Source organism: Nematostella vectensis, chromosome 9 (genome assembly GCF_932526225.1).
Source record: "Nematostella vectensis chromosome 9, jaNemVect1.1, whole genome shotgun sequence".
Taxonomy (NCBI): domain Eukaryota; kingdom Metazoa; phylum Cnidaria; class Anthozoa; order Actiniaria; family Edwardsiidae; genus Nematostella; species Nematostella vectensis.
Genome location: NC_064042.1, coordinates 4,018,382 through 4,045,852, shown reverse-complemented (window position 1 = coordinate 4,045,852; position 27,471 = coordinate 4,018,382). Strand labels below are relative to the sequence as shown.

The 27,471-nt window shown below is 40.2% G+C and overlaps 1 protein-coding gene and 1 long non-coding RNA gene across 2 annotated transcripts in view; both read left to right on the top strand.

The window, feature by feature from the left end:
* Positions 1–262: 262 nt before the first annotated feature.
* LOC125572534 lies at positions 263–1,803 on the top strand. Its single transcript, XR_007313883.1, has 2 exons — positions 263–490; positions 1,600–1,803. It is a non-coding gene; the product is annotated as an uncharacterized LOC125572534 (long non-coding RNA).
* Positions 1,804–2,835: 1,032 nt separating this feature from the next.
* LOC5501179 (hemicentin-1) overlaps positions 2,836–27,471 on the top strand; it is a 68,706-nt gene continuing 44,070 nt past the window's right edge. Inside the window, exons 1-13 of the mRNA XM_048733109.1 lie at positions 2,836–3,382; positions 4,564–4,818; positions 5,102–5,359; positions 7,012–7,266; positions 11,648–11,905; positions 13,550–13,804; positions 14,122–14,379; positions 14,504–14,746; positions 15,091–15,336; positions 15,467–15,564; positions 15,832–15,884; positions 15,963–16,105; positions 16,286–16,564. Coding sequence (XP_048589066.1) covers positions 2,986–3,382; positions 4,564–4,818; positions 5,102–5,359; positions 7,012–7,266; positions 11,648–11,905; positions 13,550–13,804; positions 14,122–14,379; positions 14,504–14,746; positions 15,091–15,336; positions 15,467–15,564; positions 15,832–15,884; positions 15,963–16,105; positions 16,286–16,564 — 2,998 coding nt within the window. The 5' untranslated portion in view covers positions 2,836–2,985. The remainder of the gene's footprint in view (positions 3,383–4,563; positions 4,819–5,101; positions 5,360–7,011; positions 7,267–11,647; positions 11,906–13,549; positions 13,805–14,121; positions 14,380–14,503; positions 14,747–15,090; positions 15,337–15,466; positions 15,565–15,831; positions 15,885–15,962; positions 16,106–16,285; positions 16,565–27,471) is intronic.

The following is a 27,471-nucleotide window of genomic DNA, read 5'->3' as shown; positions in this document are numbered from 1 at the left end:
CAAGTAACTGGGAGCAATAAATATATATATTCCAGGGGAGGGTATTCAAAGTGCTGTTCTACTTATTGTAGTCTGATACTTTTTAATAGTGATACAAAGATGAGTTCTATACAAAGATGAATTGTCAAAAACAAGTTTTAATATATTATGTTCAAGGTCAATTGTATTTTGGGTGTATGAGAATCCAATTTCAACAATAATTTTGTGGAACAGATGTAAGTAATTGACTGATTTTAGCTGTACGCTATTAATAAACAGTATTAATAGCATTTATGTTTCCAGCGAACACCAGCGTGGAGGTAACAGTCATAGTTCACCTTGGCCAGAACTGAAGTTGAGTTGACTAACAGAACCGCCCTACATACTGGCAGTGCCCTTACAGCTTTTGTTTTTAATGTTGATGGGTGGTATGCGAGCACCCCCTCACCACAGTGATAGCAACTATAGTGGGTGAGCCAGTTTAGACGCTGACAACTCGTCAATGAGGCAGGTAGTACTAGGTACATTTTACTAGTAGCACACAGCGTATGACCTGACTTGGTGCATTTTACCAATAGCATACAGCGTATGACCTGACTTGGCGCATTTTACTAGTAGCATACAGCGTATGACCTGACTTGGCGCATTTTACTAGTAGCATACAGCGTATGACCTGACTTGGTGCAATTGTATGAGTCAGTAAGGTGGCAGGCCAATCTCCGCCCTTCATAGATGCACGATGTTATAAGATGGTGGTAAATATGGTTGAAGGCATGCATTGTCTGAGCTCTAGCCCATTGGCAAACCACTTCCGGGGAACTTTGTGAGCCTTCTTGAAGGGATCTACAGTTTAATCAACAAGGATCAAGCTAATGTACCTAAGGGACCTTGTAAAGTAAAAAAGAGGAGATAATCATGTAGGAGGGGGGATTGGGTCAAAGGCCAACTCAGGAAAAACAAATTACACAATTGAAAAAAAAAAATGGTCATTCAAAAAAATATGGATGGGGGGATTGGGTCAAAGGCCAACTCAGGAAACACAATTGAAAAGTACTTTATAATTATGTCTTCACCGTCACCCACCGGGTGACCAAATATAGCAAGAGAAGTTGACTGAATTTCCTGAAGGAGTTAGCTTGAACCCCTGCAAAAAATGTATTTCCTTCTTGAGTTTTTACCGCTCTCCCCTGCACTTCTGAAATAGTACAAGGGATGATAAAATATTTATTTCTAGACTGATAGCTTTTTGGGTATCAGATGATAAAACTCCAGGGTGATAATGAACCCTGTCCTCCCATAAGAAAAATAAAATGCTTTATGCAAATACCACGCCCCCCCTGTTATTCATATAGAAAGGTACCCATAAACTTAAAAAACCAGAAGATGGCTTTAAAATGGCCACATTTAGATTAATTACTCAGGTAAAAAGACACAAGTTTGATATTTCTCTACTGAAAAATTCCTATCCCCGGGATAAGCAAGTTACCAGTTCGTCCGAAGGATCATTGCGACCACTGCAAAATCTACTAGTTGTAGTAGTCTCGTATGCCTCGATTTTTGCCTTGCCCTTTTCAATTGAAGATACAGACATCCATCAACCACCGTTTTCCATTTTTCCAGGTTCCATCTCGTTCGAAAAAGCCCGCGAAAAATCTTATATTCCATATAAGTGTATACTGTCAGTTTAATCTATGTCACTTCCGGTAAAAAAACTTCCGGTAAACTTTTGGAGCGTGTGAAAGATCGTCAACTGAAAAGGTCAGTATAGATCACAATACTCACATGGACACCAGAGGAATTATCGTTTATTCCTTTTTTTTTTCTACAAATATTTATTTGTACGCGAGGGACCGACCCTTTGAGCCGTGTGAAGAAGTTTGAGTTCACAAGCTTCGCGAACTTCTCAACACTCAAAAGGACATAAGTAAATTGAAAAATTCAGTTTTTTTCAGTATGCTTTGGGGTTGTTTTGTTCAAGTTTTTGCTGCTTTGGTGGAACACAGCCGTAGATATCAGTTATAAATGCCAAATAAACAAGAAAAACATGAGAAAGCAGCCGATCTCCTCTCACTTCACCTTCGTACGAGCGTGCGACCGTGAGAGACTTGACTCTAATGTAAATATGCTAATTACTTCAGTCTAATGACCGTCTTTCTGAACCGTGTGAACGAGTGCTGACCTAACATAACATTCCATTGTAACTCATTTATAACCTGAAGAAGGCAGGTATTTGACCTGCCGAAATATCGTTCTAAAAACATAAATCTGTGTTGTTGTCGCAAATTTCAGGATGTTCCACCAAACGGATTTTGGGGGACTTTTAGTATGTTAACTAGGTTGTATCACTTGTTCAAAATCCGTTGAGAGAAATTCTATTGCAATAAGTTCCACCTGAAACCACATATTGACTGGACTAAATTGGCCAAATCTCGTTTCACGAAAATACCCTTTACCACCATCTGCAAAAGCGCTCCCGCACACTTGTCTTGTATCTTCTATGCCCTCGTTTGGATGGCTCAATTTAGCCTAAACAACTTAAGTGGGCATTCAAGCAACCCCTCCTCCAAAGGGTCGGAATTATGCCAAAAATTATGCTGCAGCATTTATAGACTTTCTCAAAGTCGTTAAAAAAATTAGGTTAGGAGCCAGTCGATCGCTGATTTAATCTCGCTTCGCTTACTGACTCTGGTGTCGACTTGGAGCAAGTCTACAGTATTTACTGCCTGTTAAGCCTCAGAGGGTTTAGAAAGATGGGTTCAATTGCATTCCTTGCTTGTGCCTTGGTTTGCCTGTTTATAGCTTCAACAGGTAAATTAAACCCCAATCGCAAATAGGCTTGCCATCTGTCAGAAATATAATTATTAGGATTACGTGTCGATGGTCTTTCTTCATATCGTCAGCGATTACAGCGGTACATGGCAGTACATACAACACATATCAAAGGAAACCCAACAGTCCATTGGCTTCTTTATACTATCTATTTGGATAGATCTTCATTAATGTAATATGTCCACCTATTCAACAGATGCGTCATCTGCTAATTGGCAGTGGCAGTACAACACGTCCGTCTGCTTCAACGATGGTGAGAATGCCACAATAACATGGAGAGTGACTCTGAACTCGGGGGAAGAAGTTGGAGCTGTGAGTGTCTCGCAAAGAAAGCCTATAGTGGGTGGTTCAGTGGTCGAGATGTATTCTACAGTTACAGGAAAGGGCTCAGCGTTCAGTGATCGAGTAATGTGGTTATCCTACTCGGGTTTATCTCCTGTATATTATGTAATGTTTACGCTAAAGGTTAACAACAGCGAGGATGAATTCGGCACCTACGAAATACGATGTAATGTAAACTCAAAGAACTACCTCGTTGGGCAGCCTCCATCAGACACTCTACTCAAAGTGCAGGGTAAGATAAGTGCATTGACTCAGATCGATGTTACAAGTAACAGGGGTATACTAGCATGAAGCAAAAGCATTTTTAAATGTAACAAATTTGGCTATGACTATGAGCAACTAGATTACAAAAAAAGCCTTTAAAAAGCTCGTCATGCAATCCCTTACATGAATGCCTCTGCCAACGTTACGGATGGCCGCGGTATTTTATATTCGTGTGAGAACAGAGACAAAAAAGAAAAAAAAGGATTCGCTCCTTTGGAGAGTTGCTGATGTGCTGATTGCCTGTATAACAATTTACTTTGTCCCATCATTTAAAGTAATTGTCGTAAACACTAGCTACTCAAAAGACATTGCAAAACCATGAATTGTCCTTCCATACTTCATACATATATGTTTTTCAAGTAGACCAAGTATGCTAATTTACAGTGTATCGAATTTGCTTGCGTCACGCAAGTAGTTCAACAAAACTGTGGTGTTTTATAACTTAAACACGAGGTTCCGCTATAAAAGGGAAAGCTCCTCCCATCCCCGAGATCAAATTTGCAATTATAATCAGAACACTGCCACGCTAGCGGTCACAAATTATTAGTCTCCTGTAAAATATTGCTTATATATGAGTCTAAGTCGGCTTGAATAAAACTATTTTTGCACAGGTAACAAGACAGCTGTGTTAAGAGGTTGATGAATTAGTTATTTGCTGTCCACTTACGTTTTCGGTGCAAAATTTTAAATTTTGCGCTATCCATAATCTAGCGCACCTGCATAAGTTATTCTCGCGCTCTGATGAAAATGCTCGTATTTTAAAGCGCACACAGCTTGGTATAGCAGTATTTTACGATAGATAAAAACATTTTTAGATAGACAACTCTAGAAATGATATTTATTTTGTTTTAGAATATGAAATTCGAATATAGCGCTCAGATTAATTGTCCTGGTATGTTGACTGATTGACGGCTGATTGATAACTGATTGTTCTTGAGCCCGGGGGTGGCAGGAGCTTTCCCTTTTATAGCGGAACCTCGTGTTTAATCTCTTGTGATTTACTGATTGGAGCTCTTTTGCAAAGGGTGAAAAGGGGGCAGTGGTCAGTGAAAATAAAATAATAATAAGCAATTTGGCTATGGTTCCGATCTGTTGAATCCAATTTGCTTCGACAATGGGAATATATTATTTTTATGCACTGTTTTATAGTTCCACCAAGCAGCGTTATTATAACCCCATCAAGTCCTACCGTGACCGAGCGTGACCAAGTGAACCTGACGTGTTCAGCTGATGGTACTCCTCAACCAACCTTCACATGGATCAGCCCTCAGGGGCACATCGTAGCACACGGACCGTCCTACACCATTCCTATGGTGCACCGCGACATGTCAGGGGTATACACGTGCGTGGCTACTGACGGATGTGGACGGAATCACACCATGGATGCGACACTCGCTGTGAGATGTAAGTATAATGCTATTACATTTATTGGTACACGGAAGTTCTCCCTATGTTGATCAGTAATACATTATTCACAAGACAATACAATTTTTAAAATTAAAAAAAAAGTTGTGGATTGAGAACGTGTTTTATCAAAAATTTGTTTTGAGGATAAACTTGATCCACATAATGTCCTTTAGATAACAGGCTATAGGAAAAGTGTCATCTTTTGTCTTTTTCTTTTCGCATTCCTGTACTCTTCATCAGATTGAAGGTTTTGCCTCATCACGTTAATATTGCTTTGTAGATAAACCAGAAAACACCAAATTAATACCAAATGAGCATATCGGCTGTGTCAGGGATGTTGTCTCGTTAAATTGCTCAGCGTTGGCTAACCCAAACAACATCAATTACACTCTGTATCGCAATGATACGGCGCTTGCATCAAATATGAACGGAAAATTTGTCATTAGTCTTAACACTTCTGGCTTGAGTATCTTCAAGTGTGTTCCCAGTAACGAGGTGGGAGATGGAGAAAACAAGATCGGCTTCTTCGCTGTCAAAGGTATTTTCTATCGTGAATCTTTATAATATGTGATCGTTTCTACCTTTGCATCCTCGGAAACCCAGGGGTTTTTAATCTAACGTTTCAGTCGCGAGAAAAATAACCCCTGTGGAACAGTAAGAAACGAACTTGGCAAAAAAGCCGTCACGGCGCCTTGGGTCCCTTGGGGATTAAACATGTCTTTTTTGGAGGCATTCACTGTGGGGAATCTTACGCGTTTAGATATATTTTGCCGTTTCGCCAGCTCGATCTTTCGTAATTTACGAAAGAAAAATTGGTTAGCCTTCTCTTGTCGGAAATGTAAGGTAATCGGGAATTATTGGCCGCGTTTGCGGGGAAACAGTCTCAGATAAAAAAAAAAAAAAATGGACAAGCTATTCGGATCGCATTTGCTTCGAGAACAACTCTCCTCGATTACTGGAAGAAATGTATCACAAAAGATGGTTTTACGGACTTTATTTGCACATTTTCCAAGCCAAGGATCCACTAAGCTTAAACTTTGGTGCCAAGTAAAAGAATTCACCGCTTCAATGCCGAATGACTCGGGACTACCACCGAGCACGATCCTCGCTATTCCCTTGACTAGAATGTCGGCCGTTGTCGCACCGACGACTCCTCGAAGTTTGAATTTCCGAGCAGTGCCTCGTTCCTAGAGCCCCTCGGTCAGAAAGCGCACAGGATCTGTTGGCACAGATGGTGAATTTGACAGTAGGCGGTAAAAAGTAGAAAAAATATAGTGAAATTCGCAAATCGGTGACATGAGACTCGGTTCAATTGAAAGCTAAGGTATGTTTTCAAAATGTTTTGGCGCTGGATTGGCGGCCCGTCGACTTTTGCGAGTTTTATCGGGCCTCGAAGTAGTTGTGTGGTGGCCGTTAGCTGATGGAGTCCACAGCCTTTCATATTTTTATACATAGTAAGAAACACAATTCGTGGCGGGCTTCAAACTCGCTCTACTGACATTCGATCGGCTAAATTGAAATAAAGAAGACTCAAACACAATATTACATTGTCTAAAGTTGTATTTTTCACGATAAAGTATTTTTTTTCGCTAACAAATAAATTCCCCCATACATTATTTATAAACCACTGACAGTAGCCTTGGGCTGCCTGTGGAAATATCAAACTCTTTCCAAACCCTGTAGGTAGTCGAGCAAAAACATCCTGTCGTTTGTAAAACCCCTTTAGGACCAAAAGCTGTTCTGGCTTCAATGAAGACGCTCTAAACGTGTTTTTTTACCGCTGAAATGATGTCGGAAATTAGCCCTTCGAATATATAAAAAGTTATTCACGCTTGAAGCCATATTTGATCTCTAGCCAACACAGAGCAACTATGTAAATATTTGGTGCATTGTTGGGGGAGCGCGCCTGTGATTGGGCGACCTCGGGAGGTCGACCAATCACAGCTCACCATAGGCCTAGATTTCTTTACCAAGTTCGTTCCTTACTGTTCCCCAGGGGTTATTTTTCTCGCGAGTGAAACGTTAGAGGATGCTACCTTTGCAACAAAATAGCTTTATCTATACCCCAAATAAAAGCAACACTGACACTGTACGCTGTCATCAATAGAATGTACCAGAATAATCCTCGCATGCATGCAAAACGTGTCTTTCTTTTTGCGGAAACAACTTTTTGATTTTTGTTTACCTCAGATCCACCACGAATAACAAGCTTTACCTCGCCAAAAATCGAAGTCGAAGGATCCGATGTAACAATGCGATGCATCGCATCTGGTACAGCGCCGTTAAGAGTTGCGATTTTCCACCCAAACGGCTCTGTGCTGACCAACACTGGGATCTACACGTTCAGTCCTATCACGAGAAGAGATGGAGGGACCTACACATGCACCGTGAACAACGGCAACGAGTGTTCAAATGACACAAACACAACGAGTATCACTGTTAACTGTGAGTTTGGATAATTAAATCATACTTTCATGTACAGATTGTTAAAGACTGTTATATGTATATTTCATGTAAAATGTTTTACTGTTTCAACTATCATTTGTGCATTGCAAGGGTTTGTTCGAGGCCATTATTCTTTTGTATCTCATTCTTCTCTTAGTCCACTTATCGGTTTGTTACAAAGTATGTTTAACTACTAAGGTGTTCCCATTATAAGAGTAAGAACTAACACAATATGGTATCAATAATGCACGCTAATGTTGTAATAAACAACACAAGGCATTCCATTGGATCTTCTCTTTTGCTCTTTTTTGACACATTTTATTTTACCTAAAACTGTTACTAGATTCGTATGTGCTAACACATTTGTCTCCTTGTAAACTAATCACCTTGTTGTTGGGTTTGTGAAGAGCGTTTTATAGGTCCTTAACTTCCTAAAGGAAAAGTGTCATCTTTTGTCTTTTTCTTTTCGCATTCCTGTACTCTTCATCAGATTGAAGGTTTTGCCTCATCACGTTAATATTGCTTTGTAGATAAACCAGAAAACACCAAATTAATACCAAATGAGCATATCGGCTGTGTCAGGGATGTTGTCTCGTTAAATTGCTCAGCCTTGGCTAACCCAAACAACATCAACTACACTCTGTATCGCAATGATACGGCTCTTGCCTCAAATATGAACGGAACATTTGTCATTAGTCTTAACGCTTCTGGCTTGAGTATCTTCAAGTGTGTTCCCAGTAACGAGGCGGGAGATGGAGAAAACAAGATCGGCTTCTTCGCTGTCAAAGGTATTTTCTATCGTGAATCTTTATAATATGTGATCGTTTCTACCTTTGCATCCTAGAAAACCCAGGGGTATTTTCCTCTAACGTTTCACTCGCGAGAAAAATAATTCCTGGGGAACAGTAAGGAACGAACTTGGCAAAAAAATCTAGGCCTATGGTGAGCTGTGATTGGTCGACCTCCCGAGGTCGCCCAATCACAGGCTCGCTTCCCCAACAATGAACCAAATATTTACATAGTTAGTCTGTGTTGGCTAGAGATCAAATATGGCTTCAAGCGTGAATAACTTCTTATATATTCGAAGGGCTAATTCCCGACATCATTTCAGCGGTAAAAAAACACGTTTAGAGCGTCTTCTTTGAAGCCAGAACAGCTTTTGGTCCTAAAGGGGTTTTACAAACGACAGGATGTTTTTGCTCGACTACATACAGGGTTTGGAAAGAGTTTGATATTTCCACAGGCAGCCCAAGGCTACTGTCAGTGGTTTATAAATAATGTATGGGGGACTTTATGTGTTAGCGAAAAAAAATACTTTATCGTGTCTTTTTTGGAGACAAATCACTGTGGGGAATCTTACGCGTTTAGATATATTTCGCCGTTTCGCCAGCCCGATCTTTCGTAATTTACGAAAGAAAAATTGGTTATCCTTCTCTAGTCGGAAATGTAAGGTAATCGGGAATTATTGCCGCGTTTGCGGGGAAACAGTCTCAGATAATAAAAAAAAAATGCACAAGCTATTCGGATCGCACTTGCTTGGAGAACAACTCTCCTCGATTACTGGAAGAAATGTATCACAAAAGATGGTTTTACGGACTTTAATTGCACATTTTCCAAGCCAAGGATCCACTAAGCTTAAACTTTGGTGCCAAGTAAAAGAATTCACCGCTTCAATGCCGAATGACTCGGGACTACCACCGAGCACGATCCTCACTATTCCCTTGACTAGAATGTCGGCCGTTATCGCACCGACGACTCCTCGAAGTTTGAATTTCCGAGCAGTGCCTCGTTCCTAGAGCCCCTCGGTCAGAAAGCGCACAGGATCTGTTGGCACAGATGGTGAATTCGACAGTCGGCGGTAAAAAAAGGAAAAAATATAGTGAAATTCGCAAATCGGTGACATGAGACTCGGTTCAATTGAAAGCTAAGGTATGTTTTCAAAGTGTTTTGGCGCTGGATTGGCGGCTCGTCAACTTTTGCGAGTTTTATCGGGCCTCGAAGTAGTTGTGTGGTAGCCGTTAGCTGATGGAGTCCACAGCCTTTCATATTTTTATACATAGTAAGAAACACAATTCGTGGCGGGCTTCAAACTCGCTCTACTGACATTCGATCGGCTAAATTGAAATAAAGAAGACTCAAACATAATATTACATTGTCTAAAGTTGTATGTTTCACGATAAAGTATTTTTTTCGCTAACAAATAAATTCCCCCATACATTATTTATAAACCACTGACAGTAGCCTTGGGCTGCCTGTGGGAATATCAAACTTTTTCCAAACCCTGTAGGTAGCCGAGCAAAAACATCCTGTCGTTTGTAAAACCCCTTTAGGACCAAAAGCTGTTCTGGCTTCAAAGAAGACGCTCTAAACGTGTTTTTTTTTATCGCTGAAATGATGTCGGGAATTAGCCCTTTGAATATATAAGAAGTTATTCACGATTGAAGCCATATTTGATCTCTAGCCAACACAGATCAACTATGTAAATATTTGGTGCATTGTTGGGGGAGCGCGCCTGTGATTGGGCGACCTCGGGAGGTCAACCAATCACAGCTCACCATAGGCCTAATTTTTTTTGTCAAGTTCGTTCCTTACTGTTTCCCAGGGGTTATTTTTCTCGCGAGTGAAACGTTAGAGGATGCTACCTTTGCAACAAAATAGCTTTATCTATACCCCAAATAAAAGCAACACTGACATGCAAAACATGTCTTTCTTTTTGCGGAAACAACTTTTTGATTTTTTTTTACCTCAGATCCGCCACGAATAACAAGCTTTACGTCGCCAAAAATCGAAGTCAAAGGATCCGATGTAACAATGCGATGCATCGCATCTGGTACAGCGCCGTTAAGAGTTGCGATTTTCCACCCAAACGGCTCTGTGCTTACCAACACTGGGATCTACACGTTCAGTCCTATCACAAGAAAAGATGGGGGGACCTACACATGCACCGTGAACAACGGCAACGAGTGTCCGGCTGATACAAGAACAACGAGTATCACTGTTATCTGTGAGTTGCAAAAAACACATATCAAGCAGCATTCTTGATTCCATTTATTAACCAAAAATAGTTTGTCAAAGGTTAGGATTTGATTTTGTCATGGTCTTTATGCCCTCTTCCTTGTTTGTTGCCAGTACATTTACTTTATTTATTTTTACCTTATTTATAACTTTTCTTTACCTTATTTATTCATAAGGACGGGATGGGGTGTGGGGGGGAGGGGGATGGAGAGGCGTTACACAGGATGGGTGCAATCAAAGGCTATAAACACATTCTTAAATATTTTGAATTATTCTCATTTAGCATTTTCCGCTAAATATGCGACTTAATCTTTGAAAAAACCTCAAGACTCCGCCGGAATCTAGAAATTCTTGGAACCAAAGACAGCCGTCCTGTTGAAACTATTAAAAAGAAGCTCGAAGTGCAATAAATACAAATATATAGCCTGGTTTCTGTTGGAGAACGACAAAAAACAAGCAATCAACAAATCTATTGATTTCAACTGCATGATTTTTAATTTTATGTTTTAACTTCTTTTTACACTAAATTTAGCAAAGGGTATCGAATCACCATGCTACCTGCCATTATATTTCCTATTTCTAGCTACAACGTTTGTCTTCTTGCATGACTAAGGCAAAAGGAACACAATATCGTCTTCAGGGGTCTTTGTTTTTATGAAAAAACAAAACAATTCGACCGCACGTTCAGTAAAATCTTTTTATAGTGTCATTTTAATATAGAAATTACTGCATTTCCTCTTGAATGAATATCATTCCGACAAAAAATGTATAAAATAGTTATCATTTAACAATTAGGTAAGAATGCTGCGTGGGTTTAGAAATTCTGCGGTTACTGTATATGGTCGCATTTCTCTGTGCCACTAGGACCACCGCGGGCCAACGACCACAGAATTTCTGGCCCACTCGTCATGCCAAGAGCACAGAATTTCTGGCCCACTATAGTCATGCCACGAGCACGGAGTTTCTGGTCTATGTGGGCTAGAAATTCCGTGCTCATGGCATGACTAGTGGGCTAGAAATTCCGTGCTCATGGCATGACTAGTGGGCTAGAAATTCCGTGCTCATGGCATGACTAGTGGGCTAGAAATTCCGTGCTCATGGCATGACTAGTGGGCCAGAAATTCCGTGCTCATGGCTGTTCGTGGGCCAGAAATTCCGTACTCGTGGCATAACTAGTATTAAAAAAAACGTTGTGGATTGAGAACGTGTTTTCAAAAATTTGTTTTGAGGATAAACTTGATCCACATAATGTCCTTTAGATAACAGGCTAAAGGAAAAGTGTCATCTTTTGTCTTTTTCTTTTCGCATTCCTGTACTCTTCATCAAATTGAAGGTTTTGCCTCATTACGTTAATATTGCTTTGTAGATAAACCAGAAAACACCGAATTAATACCAAATGAGCATATCGGCTGTGTCAGGGATGTTGTCTCGTTAAATTGCTCAGCATTGGCTAACCCAAACAACATCAACTACACTCTGTATCGCAATGATACGGCGCTTGCCTCAAATATGAACGGAAAATTTGTCATTAGTCTTAACGCTTCTGGCTTGAGTATCTTCAAGTGTGTTCCCAGTAACGAGGCGGGAGATGGAGAAAACAAGAGCGGCTTCTTCGCTGTCAAAGGTATTTTCTATCGTGAATCTTTATAATATGTGATCGTTTCTACCTTTGCATCCTCGGAAACCCAGGGGTTTTTCCTCTAACGTTTCACTCGCGAGAAAAATAACCCCTGGGGAACAGTAAGGAACGAACTTCGCAAAAAAGCCGTCATGACGCCTGGGTCCCTTGGGGATTAAACATGTCTTTTTTGGAGGCAAATCACTGTGGGGAATCTTAAGCGTTTAGATATATTTTGCCGTTTCTCCAGCTCGATCTTTCGTAATTTACGAATGAAAAATTGGTTAGCCTTCTCTAGTCGGAAATGTAAGGTAATCGGGAATTATTCGCCGCGTTTGCGGGGAAACAGTCTCAGATAATAACAAAAAAATGGACAAGCTATTCGGATCGCATTTGCTTCGAGAACAACTCTCCTCGATTACTGGAAGAAATGTATCACAAAAGATGGTTTTACGGACTTTATTTGCACATTTTCCAAGCCAAGGATTCACTAAGCTTAAACTTTGGTGCCAAGTAAAAGAATTCACCGCTTCAATGCCGAATGACTCGGGACTACCACCGAGCACGATCCTCACTATTCCCTTGACTAGAATGTCGGCCGTTGTCGCACCGACGACTCCTCGAAGTTTGAATTTCCGAGCAGTGCCTCGTTCTTAGAGCCCCTCGGTCAGAAAGCGCACAGGATCTGTTGGCACAGATGGTGAATTCGACAGTCGGCGGTAAAAAAAGGAAAAAATATAGTGAAATTCGCAAATCGGTGACATGAGACTCGGTTCAATTAAAAGCTAAGGTATGTTTTCTAAGTGTTTTAGCGCTGGATTGGCGGCTCGTCGACTTTTGCGAGTTTTATCGGGCCTCGAAGTAGTTGTGTAGTGGCCGTTAGCTGATGGAGTCCACAGCCTTTCCTATTTTTATACATAGTAAGAAACACAATTCGTGGCGGGCTTCAAACTCGCTCTACTGACATTCGATCGGCAAAATTATTGAAATAAAGAAGACTCAAACACAATATTACATTGTCTAAAGTTGTATTTGTCACGATAAAGTATTTTTTTTCGTTAACAAATAAATTTCCCATACATTATTTATAAACCACTGACAGTAGCCTTGGGCTGCCTGTGGAAATATCAAACTCTTTCCAAACCCTGTAGGTAGTCGAGCAAAAACATCCTGTCGTTTGTAAAACCCCTTTAGGACCAAAAGCTGTTCTGGCTTAAAAGAAGACGCTCTAAACGTGTTTTTTAACGCTGAAATGATGTCGGGAATGAGCCCTTCGAATATATAAGAAGTTATTCACGCTTGAAGCCATATTTGATCTCTAGCCAACACAGACCAACTATGTAAATATTTGGTGCATTGTTGGGGAAGCGCGCCTGTGATTGGGCGACCTCTGGAGGTCGACCAATCACAGCTTACCATAGGCCTCGATTTTTTTGTCAAGTTCGTTCCTTTCTGTTCCCCAGGGGTTATTTTTCTCGCGAGTGAAACGTTAGAGGATGCTACCTTTGCAACAAAATAGCTTTATCTATACCCCAAATAAAAGCAACACTGACACTGTACGCTGTCATCAATAGAATGTACCAAAATAATCTTCGCATACATGCAAAGCATGTCTTTCTTTTTGCGGAAACAACTTTTTGTTTACCTCAGATCCGCCACGAATAACAAGCTTTACCTCGCCACAAATCGAAGTCGAAGGATCCGATGTAACAATGCGATGCATTGGATCTGGTACAACGCCGTTAAGAGTTGCGATTTTCCACCCAAACGGCTCTGTGCTGACCAACACTGGGAGCTACAGGTTCAGTCCTATCACAAGAAGAGATGAGGGGACCTACACATGCACCGTGAACAACGGCAACGAGTGTCCAGCTTATACAAGAACAACGAGTATCACTGTTATCTGTGAGTTGCGAAAGACACATATCAAGCAGCATTCTTGATTCAATTTATTAACCAAAAATAGTTTGTCAAAGGTTAGGATTTGATTTTGTCATGGTCTTTATGCCCTCTTCCTTGTTTGTTGCCAGTACATTTACTTTATTTATTTTTACCTTATTTATAACTTTTCTTTACCTTATTTATTCATAAGGACGGGATGGTTGTGTTTGGGGGGAGTGGAGAGGCGTTTCACAGGGGGTGCAATTAAAAGGCTATAGTTAAGGGAAATAGCCTAATATTATTATGTTCAAAACCCGAGGTTTGTTTTTTGCCTGTTTCAGATAAACCAGAGAAAACAAGCCTAACACGTCTGGAAAGCTCTTACTGTCTGGGGACCAGCGTTTATTTTAACTGCACAGCGAGGGGTGAACCAGATGACATCCACTACTCGCTTTTCGTCAACAAGACCCTTTTGATAGAGAAGTCAAATGGGGTATTCAACTTGACGTTAAACACTTTAGGAACGCATGAATACACTTGTGTGCCGAATAACACAGCAGGAATTGGTCAGAAGAACACATTCAGTATTGATATGCAAGGTACGGAATCCAAGGCTTATTTTTGAGTGTTTATTGAAAATGTATCGACTATTGTTTGCTATATCTAGTATTTACTAATGCTAAAACATACTTATTAATTTATAAACTTATTTTACCTTTTTAGAAAAAATAGAGTTCGTCAATATTTCAGCTCCAATGGTAAAAAGAGGAGTCCCCTTTACCTTGGAGTGTACAACTAATGTGGTTAGACCTGTCAGCATCACTTGGTACAAGAACAGCGAATGGTTTAGCAGCAATAGAAGTCTTATATTTAGCGGGTCGTTGAATGATACCGGTTCTTACAGCTGCCTCGCGGAAAGTGCCTGCAACACCAAGCAAAGCGAAAGAGTCAATATTACGGTTACATGTTAGTATTATATTAATTGTAGATTCTTATTTCCATTTGCATGTCAACCATAACTTGCTTTCAGATATATTAGTGCTTTTTTAAAGGGGTCAAAATGGCCATAAGACGCCATTTCCATGCTGCTAGAAGGGGCCCCTGGTCCCTCCTTCTTACTAACGCCTTTAAAGATAATTTTTTTTGTTTTGCATTGAAATAGTACACAAAACACATATAAACCTGAAAGCGACAATTAGTGAAGACAACAGATCAAGAAGTCGTAAATAGACCGTGTCAGTTCGTTCACTGTATGTAGAGCTCCTCTCTTTCTGCATGATGCATCTCACTCCCTTTCTTTTAATACCTAGATGCCAACATGGAGAGGTATTCCCTCAAATGTATAACGTCACCGGCTGTCAGTATCACCATAGAAACAAACAAGACCCCTCCTCCAGACATCGTTTGCATGAATGACGGCAAAAGGTTACAATCAAAAATTACCAGTACAACAGAAACTAAAGTCACCTACGAAGTGAAATTGGCAAGTCTAGACAAAATAGAGGTGGTATGCAACGCCGAAGGTTTTCCTGGATCTCAGCAGAAATTAACCGTCGGTAAGAAGGGGCAGTGAGGGGGGGGGGGGGTAAAGGGTGGGGGGGGGGGGGAGAACAAGTACCCTAAACATCGTATATTTATTGTAACATATATTATCAATATTCGTGAAAACAATATTTTTCGTTGCAGTTCCAGCAGGCTCTGAGCAAACCAGTAATGGAAGTTTTAGGATAACAAATGTTCAGTACCCTCCAAGCAAACAAGTGAAAAGCAACATTGAAAAATTGGTAAATAATTTTCATCATTACAGTTGAGAAACATTCGCGCGCATACAAGGTCCTTGCAGGTCTTGGATTATTTGGGAAGGAGGTATAGTTAATTTTCTTATGATTTGGATATAAGGGGCGTTGGTACAGCCACGCCCTTAATGGTCAATTTCTTATGTTTTTTAACATCTTGTTTGGGGGGGGGTGTTGTTGGCGGGCGGCTGTGTCCTCTTTTGCAGTGTAATGTTATAAGCTTCAAATAATCCATGACGCTATTCTCCCTTAAAGGTCAGGGAGAGCATTGATACCACGTGTCTGAAAGAAATCTTCTTGAGTTACGGGTAAGAATCAACAACAGCGACTAATCCATGACACAAATTGTAAATCCTACACTTCTTGGTTATTCTAATATCTTTCAGGTCAGGGAGTGTACTTGTATATGTATCTCTGGTTCTGACGGCAAACATCGCGGATCCCTTTGTACTACTCAAACATGCACTCGTAAAAAATGCGCCGAGATACGGGTTTGCAATAGAGCCAGCAAGCGTCAAAATACAACTACGTAAGAGAAAAACGATTATTGTTACAATAATTATGGCATTTAGCTAGTCTAAAAGGTTTTATCAGGTTCAATAGAGGTTGAAACTTGACACGTCACAGCATAGTACTATCCCACATCTAAACATCATCATAATCACCAAATAAAACGTCCTCAGATGACAAATAATTTTATCTTCCATAGCGGAGTCCTTACCACAGCTAAGTGACGTCATGCCGGCATCCAGCAGCCTCAAAGTCACGTGGTCAAACGCAACTCGTAATGCGCAGTGTACGATGCGCGCTAGACCTCTAGCTGGAGCGTCACGTGACTGGGTGACGTCATCAGGTGTCAGTAATTCAGCCTCGCTGTCGTGCGTGTTGGATGATCTTGAACCTGACACTCTGTACGAGGTGGAGGTCACTGTGTCGTTGCGGGGAGACACGAGGCGTGACACGGTCTACATCAGGACCACCCCCACAGGTACGTGTGCTAGTCACGTGACCATCAGGACCACCCTCACAGGTACGTGTGCTAGTCACATGACCATCAGTACCACTCCCACAGGTACGTGTGCTAGTCACGTGACCATCAGGACCATCCCCACAGGTACGTGTGCTAGTCATGTGATCATCAGTACCATCCCCACAGGTACGTGTGCTAGTCATGTGATCATCAGTACCACCCTTACAGGTGCATATGCTAGTGATCCCTCCTATAGGTGTGATAATAGGTACAGATACATGTTCTGGTGAAGTCGTAACTTCGACGTTCTTTCTTTTGATCCAGCTGTCGAGGTAAATGATCAGAATTCAACCATTGTTGGTCTCGCTGTGCTGGTCGTCATCTTGTTCTTGGTCATCATTTGTCTGATTGTCTACATCGCGGTGCTGAAGAGGGCAGGTAAGTCGGTTAGATATGTTAAACTTCTGTTACAATAACTTAAAGATGACTTTAAAGATGCTGCTTTTTCTTTTACAGGTCTAACAGCAAAGAGAGAAAGGTATAAAAACTTCGTTAAATAACAGCGCTTTATATTCTTGTTGAATTCCAGTACCTTTCTCCCACAGATCTGAAGCTGATAACCCAAGCTACTCTGGATTCCAGGTAAAACTTTTCCTAAAAAAACATACTGAGTTATGTCCGAGTAGTGAGCTTTTTAAATGTGAAAACACTTTAAACATAATGTATGCTTGTTCTTAAGAATGTGGCGATGCAAGAAAACGTCAACCCAGACCAACATGTAATCCCAGAGATGGTAGACTATGAGGTCGCCCCATTGGAAAATAGGGGACCCACCCCTGACCCCATTTCACAATACGAACCAGTGAACAATACACCAGCACGATCAACCAACCGTAGAAACGTCACGCAATACGAAGATGTAACGCAAGGGAGCAATGTCACGCAATACGAGGATGTAACGCAAGGGGGCAATGTCACGCAGTATGAAGCTATGAATAGACATGTATTACATGATCGGCATGTGCCAGGCAATCGCCTGTACGATTGCGTCGATAGCACTAGAATGAGTAGACAGAATCCACCCGCGAGGAGAGCAAGGAACGACACAGGTGCTCAAGGCGAGCCAGGTTATGAGAACACAAGAATACGAGGTTTACCACATGAAGTGCACCAATCTTTACAGGCGACGACACAACACAGCGAGAATGCGCAGTATGCCCCACTGCATCCTGGGACACGCATTGCGGCCAGGTCTTGTGGTAGGGACGGGAGGGGAGTAGACACAGACATAAGAGGGAGTGTGTACTAGGAGTTGAACAGAGCTAAAACCACAGATCCATGTTATCAGCGGGTAGGCAGTAGAGTCTCTAGCGCATAAGATGCTCATATCGCGGATCCATGTGATCAAAGGGTAGGCAGTAGAGTTATTAGCGCGTGAAATGCTCATATCGCGGATTCATGTTATCAGCGGGTAGGCAGTAGAGTCACTAGCGCATAAGATGCTCATATCGCGGATCCATGTTATCAAAGGGTAGGCAGTAGAGTCACTATAAGTGCGAAGGATGCTCATATCGCGGATCTGTGTGATCAAAGGGTGGGCTCTAGAAATACCACTAGCGCGTAAGATAGTCCCGCAGATCCTTGTAATCACATACCAGCGCGTTAGCTGAAATTACCACGTACACTTGAGGTAAATATTATCAAAGATTTATAGTCACTAGTCACTTCATCACGCAAATTTAGTACATACCTCCAGTGACATACAATGTCAGTAACACGTGAGATGTATTCATATCACCATTGGTCGAGATTATCGTGTTGCTCTATGTTACTAATCACAAGAACTGGATATATCAACAAAAGATCCTCATGCTATTCCTCGCTATTATCACGCGGTAAAGTATACCAGGAACAATCAAGATAAATATGTTTTTAATGCCGTTTCAATAGAAACCCCCGAATTCTATAGACTCTTCCTATTGCTGCTAGTGGTTAGTTATCTTTGGAAACGCAATCAAGGTATCCTATTGTGCGTGTAGACTTGAAACATCGTAAGTCAACCAGGACCAATCAGGATTCAGTTAACAGAGACTAAACCTCAGTTGGCGTCCTAGTGTAACCACGGCAATAAGCTTACATAGGCTAGCTTCCTGGTTACTGCTAACATTAACTATTTTGCGAATTATATTTGAAGTTATTTGCATCCAGCACGGCACGCTTATTGTTGTAATCAATTCTTATCCCGGTTACTTGAAACATAATTGATAACTTACAATAAAACATTACACCTTTTGCTGTTCAATAACCGGAAAGGGGCATTCATTTGTGCAAAACGTTGTATCGTTAACGTGCATTGTACGTTCATCAACATCGCACGAAACATCCTTAGCGTTACTCGACTTTCAATAACAATGATTGAATATGCGCGAACATTCCATAGCATCAAGGGACAATCAATAACGCAATTGGGCATTCATTCGGATGGAATGAACATTCTTTTGCATGCAATCGAAAATTCAATTACACGTTTGGACAATCAGTAGCGTTTATTGACAATCAGTTATAAAAAATAGAAAATTCATTATGTTATTAACATAAACAAAGACAATCAATAAGCCTTTTCAGACAATCATGTTCATCAATGTGACATTCATCAATGTGGTTTGACAACCATTTATCCGATTTAAACCAAAAAACAAGGAAAAATAGAATTTCATTAGAGTTACTATTCTTCTCTTTTCTTCAAACAGTGGGCTCCTAAAATTAAGAGAAATATAGAACTATAAATAATTTTTAACAAAAAACAAGACAAACAAACAACGCTTTTTGTGGAGGGTTTATAAAAGCAAAAAATATATACTCACTCGTTCGCTATTGAAAAACAGAAAACGTTTGTATGAGAAATGCCGCCAAGAAACCCCTCGAACACAGGGAAGAGCTAGAAAAGGGGAGAGAGAGCGTTCCGCCAAGTATGTGGTCAAATTGGAAGAAATATCACAGTCACTTTGGCTATTTCACCCACTAACGGTCTTATCTTCCACTTTTCTATCATCGGGGGGTGAATGCACAAAGATTCAACGACTTCTCAAAAAAACGACTGAATCTTTACCCCGACGAAAACGTCATTTTTATTTACGACGGTGCACCAGCGCACCATAACCAACTAGATACCGGCCCAAACACTGAGCTAAAAGGTTACCGCCCTACAGCCCATTTCTCAACATCGGAGGCTACAACGAAGGAACAGTCACGGGAGCGAAATGTGGGCAATGGTTTCGTTTTATGCAAACCTATATACCTCGCTGTGTTAATAGAGATCAATTTCAGGTATAAATGTCACTTCAAAAATCGAAATAAAACTTTTAATGATATGTTCTTTTCTTATAATGTTTGTTTGAATCGAACAAATGATTGTCAAACCACATTCATGAATGTCACCTTGATGAACATGATTGTCTGAAAAGGCTTGTTGATTGTCCTTGTTTATGTTAATAGCACTAGTGAATTTTCTATTTCGTATAACTGATTGTCATTAAACGCTACTGATTGTCCAAACGTGCAATTGAATTTTCATTGGGCGCAAAAGAATGTCCGTTCCAATCGAATGGAATGTCCAAGTGCGTTATTGTTTCTCCGTTGATGCGAATGAATGTTCACGAATATTCAATCATTGTTATTGAAAGTCGAGTCACGCTAAATGATGTTTCGTGCGATGTTGATGAACGTACAACACACGCTATCGATGTAACTTTTGGCACAAATGAATATCCCTTTCCCGTTAATGAACAGCAAAAGGTGTACTTCTCTTCGTCATTCTCATATTTATTCGTGCGTCCTTACCACTACTCTAGTCATTCCAACCCTTTTTCTCTCCCTGTCTTCATCTGTTCATCTCCCTTCTCAAAGTTCTTTCTAATTTGCCTTTCGCCCAATCTTTATTGGTACCCTGGTCACAATAAGTAGCTATGCAGCCCTCATATCCATGTCGCGTTAGCTTCTCACACGATTGAAAAGACCTTCTGAATCCGTAATTTAGCTAATGCTAAAAATTCGCTGGACACACCAAGATGCCAAAAGTATTAGCGTCAACCATAAACGTCATAATTACTTCAGAGACTACAAAACCCCGTCTAAACTATTATTTGCATAACTAAGAGATCCCCCCCTCCCCCCCATCTGTTGATCTGGTGAGTGGTGCGGCAAAGTCTGTCTGGTCCAATCAGGGCACACAATGATTCGCGAGGTGGATGTGAAGGTAAACCTCCGGAATGAGCCCCGGAATGATTTCGTTAAATTCCTGCGAATGAGGGAGGTTAAATTAATGGTAAATCTTGCATTTTCATTGCAATCCTTGTCGAGAAAGAAGAGCTGATACCTTGTTAAATACATGCATACATACATGGAATCGTGTCATTAAAAGTGCCTTAGTACTCTTTTTCTGGTGATTTTAAAATTTTCACTATCTTGTAACCCCGGGCGAGGCCGGAGGTGTTTGTCCCGCGCTACACACTTCGTTTAACAATTCACGGAATCCCGTATTCCTTTCTGTTTTGTTTTTGTTTGTTTGTTTATTATTATATTACACAAAACAAGAGTAACAGAAATATTAGTAATAGAAATTAAAATATATAACAAATATAGTTTACTGCGTAAAGACACAAAAGAAACTATGGGACTCCTGCTTACACGTAAAAGTAAAAGTCAATCTATTTACACGGCCTAAACTCGGTCCACTGGACAGGGGCGTAGCCAGAGGGGTGGCCTAGGGCCCCCCTTTTAGCAGCCAAAAATACAGTAAATGTGTGAGACATTATCTAAAATACAGGAGAAAATTCCTTGAAAGTCCCTTTTGGGCCCCCTGCTGTTAAATATCCTGCCTACGCCGCTGCCCGAGTTGTTTAACTCGCGTTGGCTACGTTTTCAGGTCATTCATTGTAAAACAACTTTGAGTAGGTTTGTGCAGTTTTTAACTCAATGAAGCAGAGTACTATACTAAAGACTGGATTCACTTTGCAAAGAAAAGTAGATGGTAGATAGTGTCACCCGCTTTCGTCTCCAACTGAGGCGCGTGCAGGAAGCACCTTAGGTTTCCACCTCTATCCATCTCCTCTAACTACGTAAGTGAAAATAGGCTGTTTGATATTCAATTCGACCAACACACACAGAAAGTTATTTTGTTTTCTATTCCACATTTTATTCTATTTTTATATAGTTAAATATAATGTTTGTATTTGATTGCTCAAAGTTATCTTGAGATGCACAAATAAGAAAAGCTTGGTACGAAGTATAGTTTATGGAGATACAACGGACGACGTACGATTTAGTCAGAAACGATACGCCACATAGAATACACTTAAGGGCGAGCAGAAGGACAGTTGGCAAAACGCGAAAAAAAAAAAATCACAGTTGACGGTGATACTTGTTGTCTTTGTATCAGCCGGACACTCATTGCCGTTGTTCACGGTGCATGTGTAGGTCCCCCCATCTTTTCTCGTGATAGCACTGAACGTGTAGCTCCCGGAGCTGGTCAGCACCGACCCGTCTGGTTTGTGTATTGCTATGTTCAAAGGTGCTGTGCCTGACGTGGAACACTGCACGGTAAAACTGTTTCCTTCTACAACAGTTTTTGACGAATTGAGGCCCGTGATGCGCGGAGGTGCTATATTAAGAAACGACACCTTGACTATTGCAGACAGCGCGATAAAATGGTTGGCTTTTAAGGCTTAGCTTTTGACCCCGAGCGAGCAAAAAATATTGCTGCTTGCAATCAGGCTGATAGATAAAATGTTTTTATACTTTCTTGGATACAAAAAAATCAAAATTTGACAAGCCGAAATGCAAGAGAAATTGATCATCCAGCTACATTTTTTTATATTTAATGTATCAGTACACAATTTACAAAGTAAGCTTACAACAGGCCAATGTCATTCTAGGGAGGGGAGGGGAGGCTTACAAAAGGCAGTCGCACGGGCACGGCAAATCCTACTAGTTCATTTGGCAAATGATTAAAAACGTTTCAATGCGTTTAGTTTAGTCTATTTACAGCACTCCTCGTTCCATTGGACTTTGGAGTCCCACATACACACATAATACTACCTCAGCCACGTGAGAGAGAGCAGTTCCAATGTGAACCAATGAAAGCTGAATATTTAGCACTAACAAAAAAGTGATGGTGAAGATTGTCAAGTGTAATATACTTTTTGTTACCGGAAAGGTTTATCATAACCATACCTTTAACGGTGACGGTGACGCTCTTGTTGTGCCCATCTCCCGCCTCGTTACTTGGAACACACGTGAAGATACTCACGCCAGGAGTGTTAAGAGAAAGGAAGAACAGTCCGTGCATCTGCAAGGCAAACTTCGTACCATTGCGATACAGAATGTAGGTTATGTTGTCTGGTTTTTACCCACCGCTGAGCAATTTAACAAGGCAACGCCACCAATACATACGGAAAATACATTTGCTACCATTGTATTGTTCTCTGGTTTATCTGGAACAAGAGATCAAGTAATGCAGTAAGCAGGTGGGAAGTATAGAGCGAAAACTTTAAGGAATCGTGTACAGGAAGTAATTTCAAATTTAAAAAATGTAATTAGTGCGGTATTAAAAATAAACATCGTACAGCACATAATAAGGTCATCAGCAAAACGTTTTTCTGCCCTCCTGTCGCATGTATTTTGGATTGCATAATCTGAATTATTTATAAAAAAAATATTCACTACCCTGTTAAGAACTCACTGCAACATGGGGGTGATGTCCATTCATGCCCATCAGCAATTTAACAATTTCCATAATAAAAACATCTCACAACAAATCATTTTGAGATTAAACGACTAGGCATGCTAGCGATCGATTTTGTTTGCACAGTCAGGAAGAAGGCATCACGTAGAGATCACGTACTTATCTGTAAAAGACATCTTGTCCGTTCATTTTTTTATTTTGTTTTTCAAATCAATGTGACAGAATAGTGGAAGGCATTTGCTTTAATAACGTTATAAAACAATGCAATTAGAACTCCCATGTACCAATAAATGTAAAAGCACATGCTTACATCTCACTGCGAGTGTCGCATCCCTGGTGTGATTCCGTTCACATCCGTCAGTAGCCACGCACGTGTAGACCCCTGCAATGTCGCGGTGCACCATGGGAATGGTGTAGGACGGTCCGTGTGCGACGGTGTGCCCCTGAGGGCTGATCCACGTGAAGGTTGGTGGAGGAGTACCATCAGCTGAACACGTCAGGTTCACTTGGTCACGCTCGAACACGGTAGGACTCGGTTGGGTTATATTAACGCTGCGGGGTGGAACTGGAGAAAAAAACAAAAGCATATAATCATTTAACTTTACTAAAAAGCAGCCATACTATAGATTCAGCAGAAAGCAGATCTATAGTTATCAGACAAACATAACACAAGTCCTTTTCACGAAATGTTGTCTGTTCGGCCAAACAAGATTCAGCTTTTTGTTCATGGGTTACCTAGCCTGTGTTCAGCAGCCGACTGAAATACATAGATCATTTACCAGGGCATATTTAAAATAAAATGTTCTGCATGGAAACACACCTGATTTCTTCTATCTAACAACAATGTCATCTTGGTGCTAGAACAGCTTTTCCAGCTCTGACTAACCCTACTAAAGAAATCAAAACAAGGTTTGAAATGGAATGTTCTATTGCTCTGTGAAAACAGTGTAGCTTGGCTGATGTTTGAACGTTATCCCCTTGTCGAACTACTAGTCTGCTTAATTCAAATTAATTAAAAATACTTTATTTTTACACAGGTGCGAAGATACCATTTCAACCTTGTCTTGATTTATTTTCCTGATTTAACTATGCCAATGCGCATCACCTCATTTTGTTTACAGCTTCATTGAAGTTTTTTTCTAGTCATACCAGAGAACTCTACTTAAGCTTTGCAGTGACATTTGAAGGTCTTGCATTGTTTCTACTTTCTTGGTAAAAGTCTGTAATCAGAAACCACCTCTTTGCAGAGTACTAGTCCAATAGGTTTTATATGCTAGTCTGATTAATTTAAATTACCTTTTATCATTTAACCTTTAGCATAAAAAAAACTGATTTATGTACCACAGAGCATATTGTGATACAGTGCTGTTGCAGGCCTCAAAATATTTGGAGGCACAAAACAAAAACAATAAAAAAATATTGAGACACGACCACCTACACTGGTATAATTTCCCTAAATTTCTTCAAAAAACTCTAGGGGGGGGGGGGGGGGTAGGAGAAGGCACCCCCTGCCCAGCCCTGTGATAACAATAACATTTTCTTATCTCTCACCCTATCATATACTGTATAAATACATATCACACTGCAGTTGCCCCTTTACAGTATTTGTTTAGAATGTGTGTCATTCTCGACGAAAACTTTTGTAAAACTGAGCAAATTGAAATTGTAAGGCAGGAGTCTATTTGTTTCACTTAATCAATTATGCACATGTACTGTATAGAAACAGAAACTGCATGCAGAAATTCTATCCACTTTAATTAAGAGTATATTATTAATCTTTTACATCATTCAGAATCAAGTCTGGAAACTGGTTTATTAGGAGCTCCCAAACTCCCCCTTCACCATGATAAAAACAGATTCGAGAAAGTCTGTCATATTCCCACCCTCATCTGCGAGGGTAACGTATAATTGTGCCAACGTGCAGTGCAAACAGCACATGCCAAATATTAAATATTTGTTTGCAATTCACCATTCAAGAAATAACATTTGTGTCCTGTAATATCTAGCTTTGCTGAGACACAGAAGCTATATGTAGTCATGATGGCATTCAGATGGCCACCCATACAATGAGAGCACTGAGAAAACCAGACTTTGGTTGGCACTTGCAAATTTAACTTCTTATATGTATGAGAAAAAACCTTAAAGAATGTTGATCAACACCTCCTTTGTTATTGCTTATCATTTAAAAATACAATGGTTTATTAGCAAGGTTTGCCGATGGAGATGGATAATTTGTGTGACTCGAATTGAGCCACAGCATAAAATGGCCATGTGATTAACACACATCCATTAAATTCAAAAGAAATCTGATCTCAGTTTACTACAAATATTCTAATAGGCTTTTGAATAGGATTTAATGTGACAATCAAATAATTCTCATAAACTGTAACTTTACACATACAGTACTGTATATTATTGAAATGTTACCAAATAATTGACAAAGCAAACAGCGCTATTAACCATTGGTGGGTTAAAAATCTAACATACCAGCACATGGCTTTGTCAGGGGTGTGCACCAGCATTAATACTGTATTCTATAGAAAAAGTAACTTTTATTTTTTTGCAGACAAGCTGCTACATTTTTTTAAAGAAATTTCAAATTAGGGCTTGGACAACCAGATCATTAATTAAATCATTTTTATAAAATCATTTTTCCTCAATGACAATAAGTTGGTTATTTTCTAAAGTGCATTTGATTGATACCATGGCCCAAATTAGTCTTATATGCCAAGCAATTTTACAATAAATGTAATATGATAGGTAAGAAAATATTTGTATATTATATGTAAGAGAAAAGCTTGTTTACAAGCCCCTCGTATGTGAGATCTTTACTAGAAAAAGAGACCTGAAACCTACAGTAGCAAGTAATATGTGAGTATTTGTTATATGTTAGTTCATTTTTATGCTCTCTAGCAGGGACTTTTCTTGCAGATACAGCATTTCAGACAATGCGTTTCATTGTACCCCAAATTCCATCCACTGCCCCTTTGCCATGTGACGTTGCAAAGTAGTTTGATTGAATATGGACTATCTTGTCAAGGATGGGGAGAATACTCATAATTTATTTTTAAATTGTGAGCTTGGCCCATCAGAGAATATGAATGCTTTTGTGACTTCAGGGTGCCTTTGTTTGACAAATCGATTGAGGACTGTAGACATAAACACTGTGACAGCTGTCTTGTACTCCATTTCATCTGACACAATAAAATGTGACTCACAGATGGCATTCTTGGACTCATTTTTTGTCCATACAGCAACTGTGAATAAAGTTATCTGCTCTTGGTTCCAATGCGCTGATTGTATTTCATTTTCTTGTTCTCTGAAAAATCAACTTGGACTACAGCTTCTCCTTTCTTTAGACTAGACTTCCTCTCTTCAAAGTAAGGCCGATTGTTGACTTTTTACAAAGACGTGCTCTGAAAAATGTGGCAGCTTTGCTTTTAATGATAAAAAGACATCCATGATAATAATAATAATAATAATAATCGTTTATTCATACTTTTGTAGCATAAGCTAAATTACAGTATGTCGGCCGATGCACACTACACTTAACAATGTATAAATAAATACTGGAATAACTACTGGAAACGAATTGTGATAAAGTTATTATACCTTTCAGTTACACCAACTGATTTATCCAAACGGCTGCAACCCCCCCTTAGCGAATAACCATGGGCGACCTCAGTCCCAGATTGTATTATATATTTTATAGGCTCAGTGCATCTTGCTTTAGCCATGAATCGACGGCACAGTTCTGCTCTGCGGACTGTAAGTGAGTCCATTTTTGCTACTTTGAGCCCTGATTCATAGCTAAGGCAAGGGTAGATTATTCGAATAGCTTTTCGTTGTACTGTTTCGATAAGCTCTGCAAGGTACTCAGGAAGGGAGGCCCAGACAGGAGCAGGATCATGGATCATGCCTTCTTTGCAAACTGTCTTCATCTTCTTTATTACTTTCTTTGCTTACATTTTCCCTTAAATTGGCACTTTAATATCTACTCTCTCCCATTGGTATGACCAGGTTATAGGCTCACAAAGGGATTCACATTCATTTTAAAGGCTGCCTAACAAAGTATAAGAGCGGTTGTTGCATCCCTCAAGCATACATTACTCTGAGCTGCTGTCACATACAAAATGATTGACAAAGTTCCCAGAATAGGAAGAAAAACCTACAGTTTCCTTAG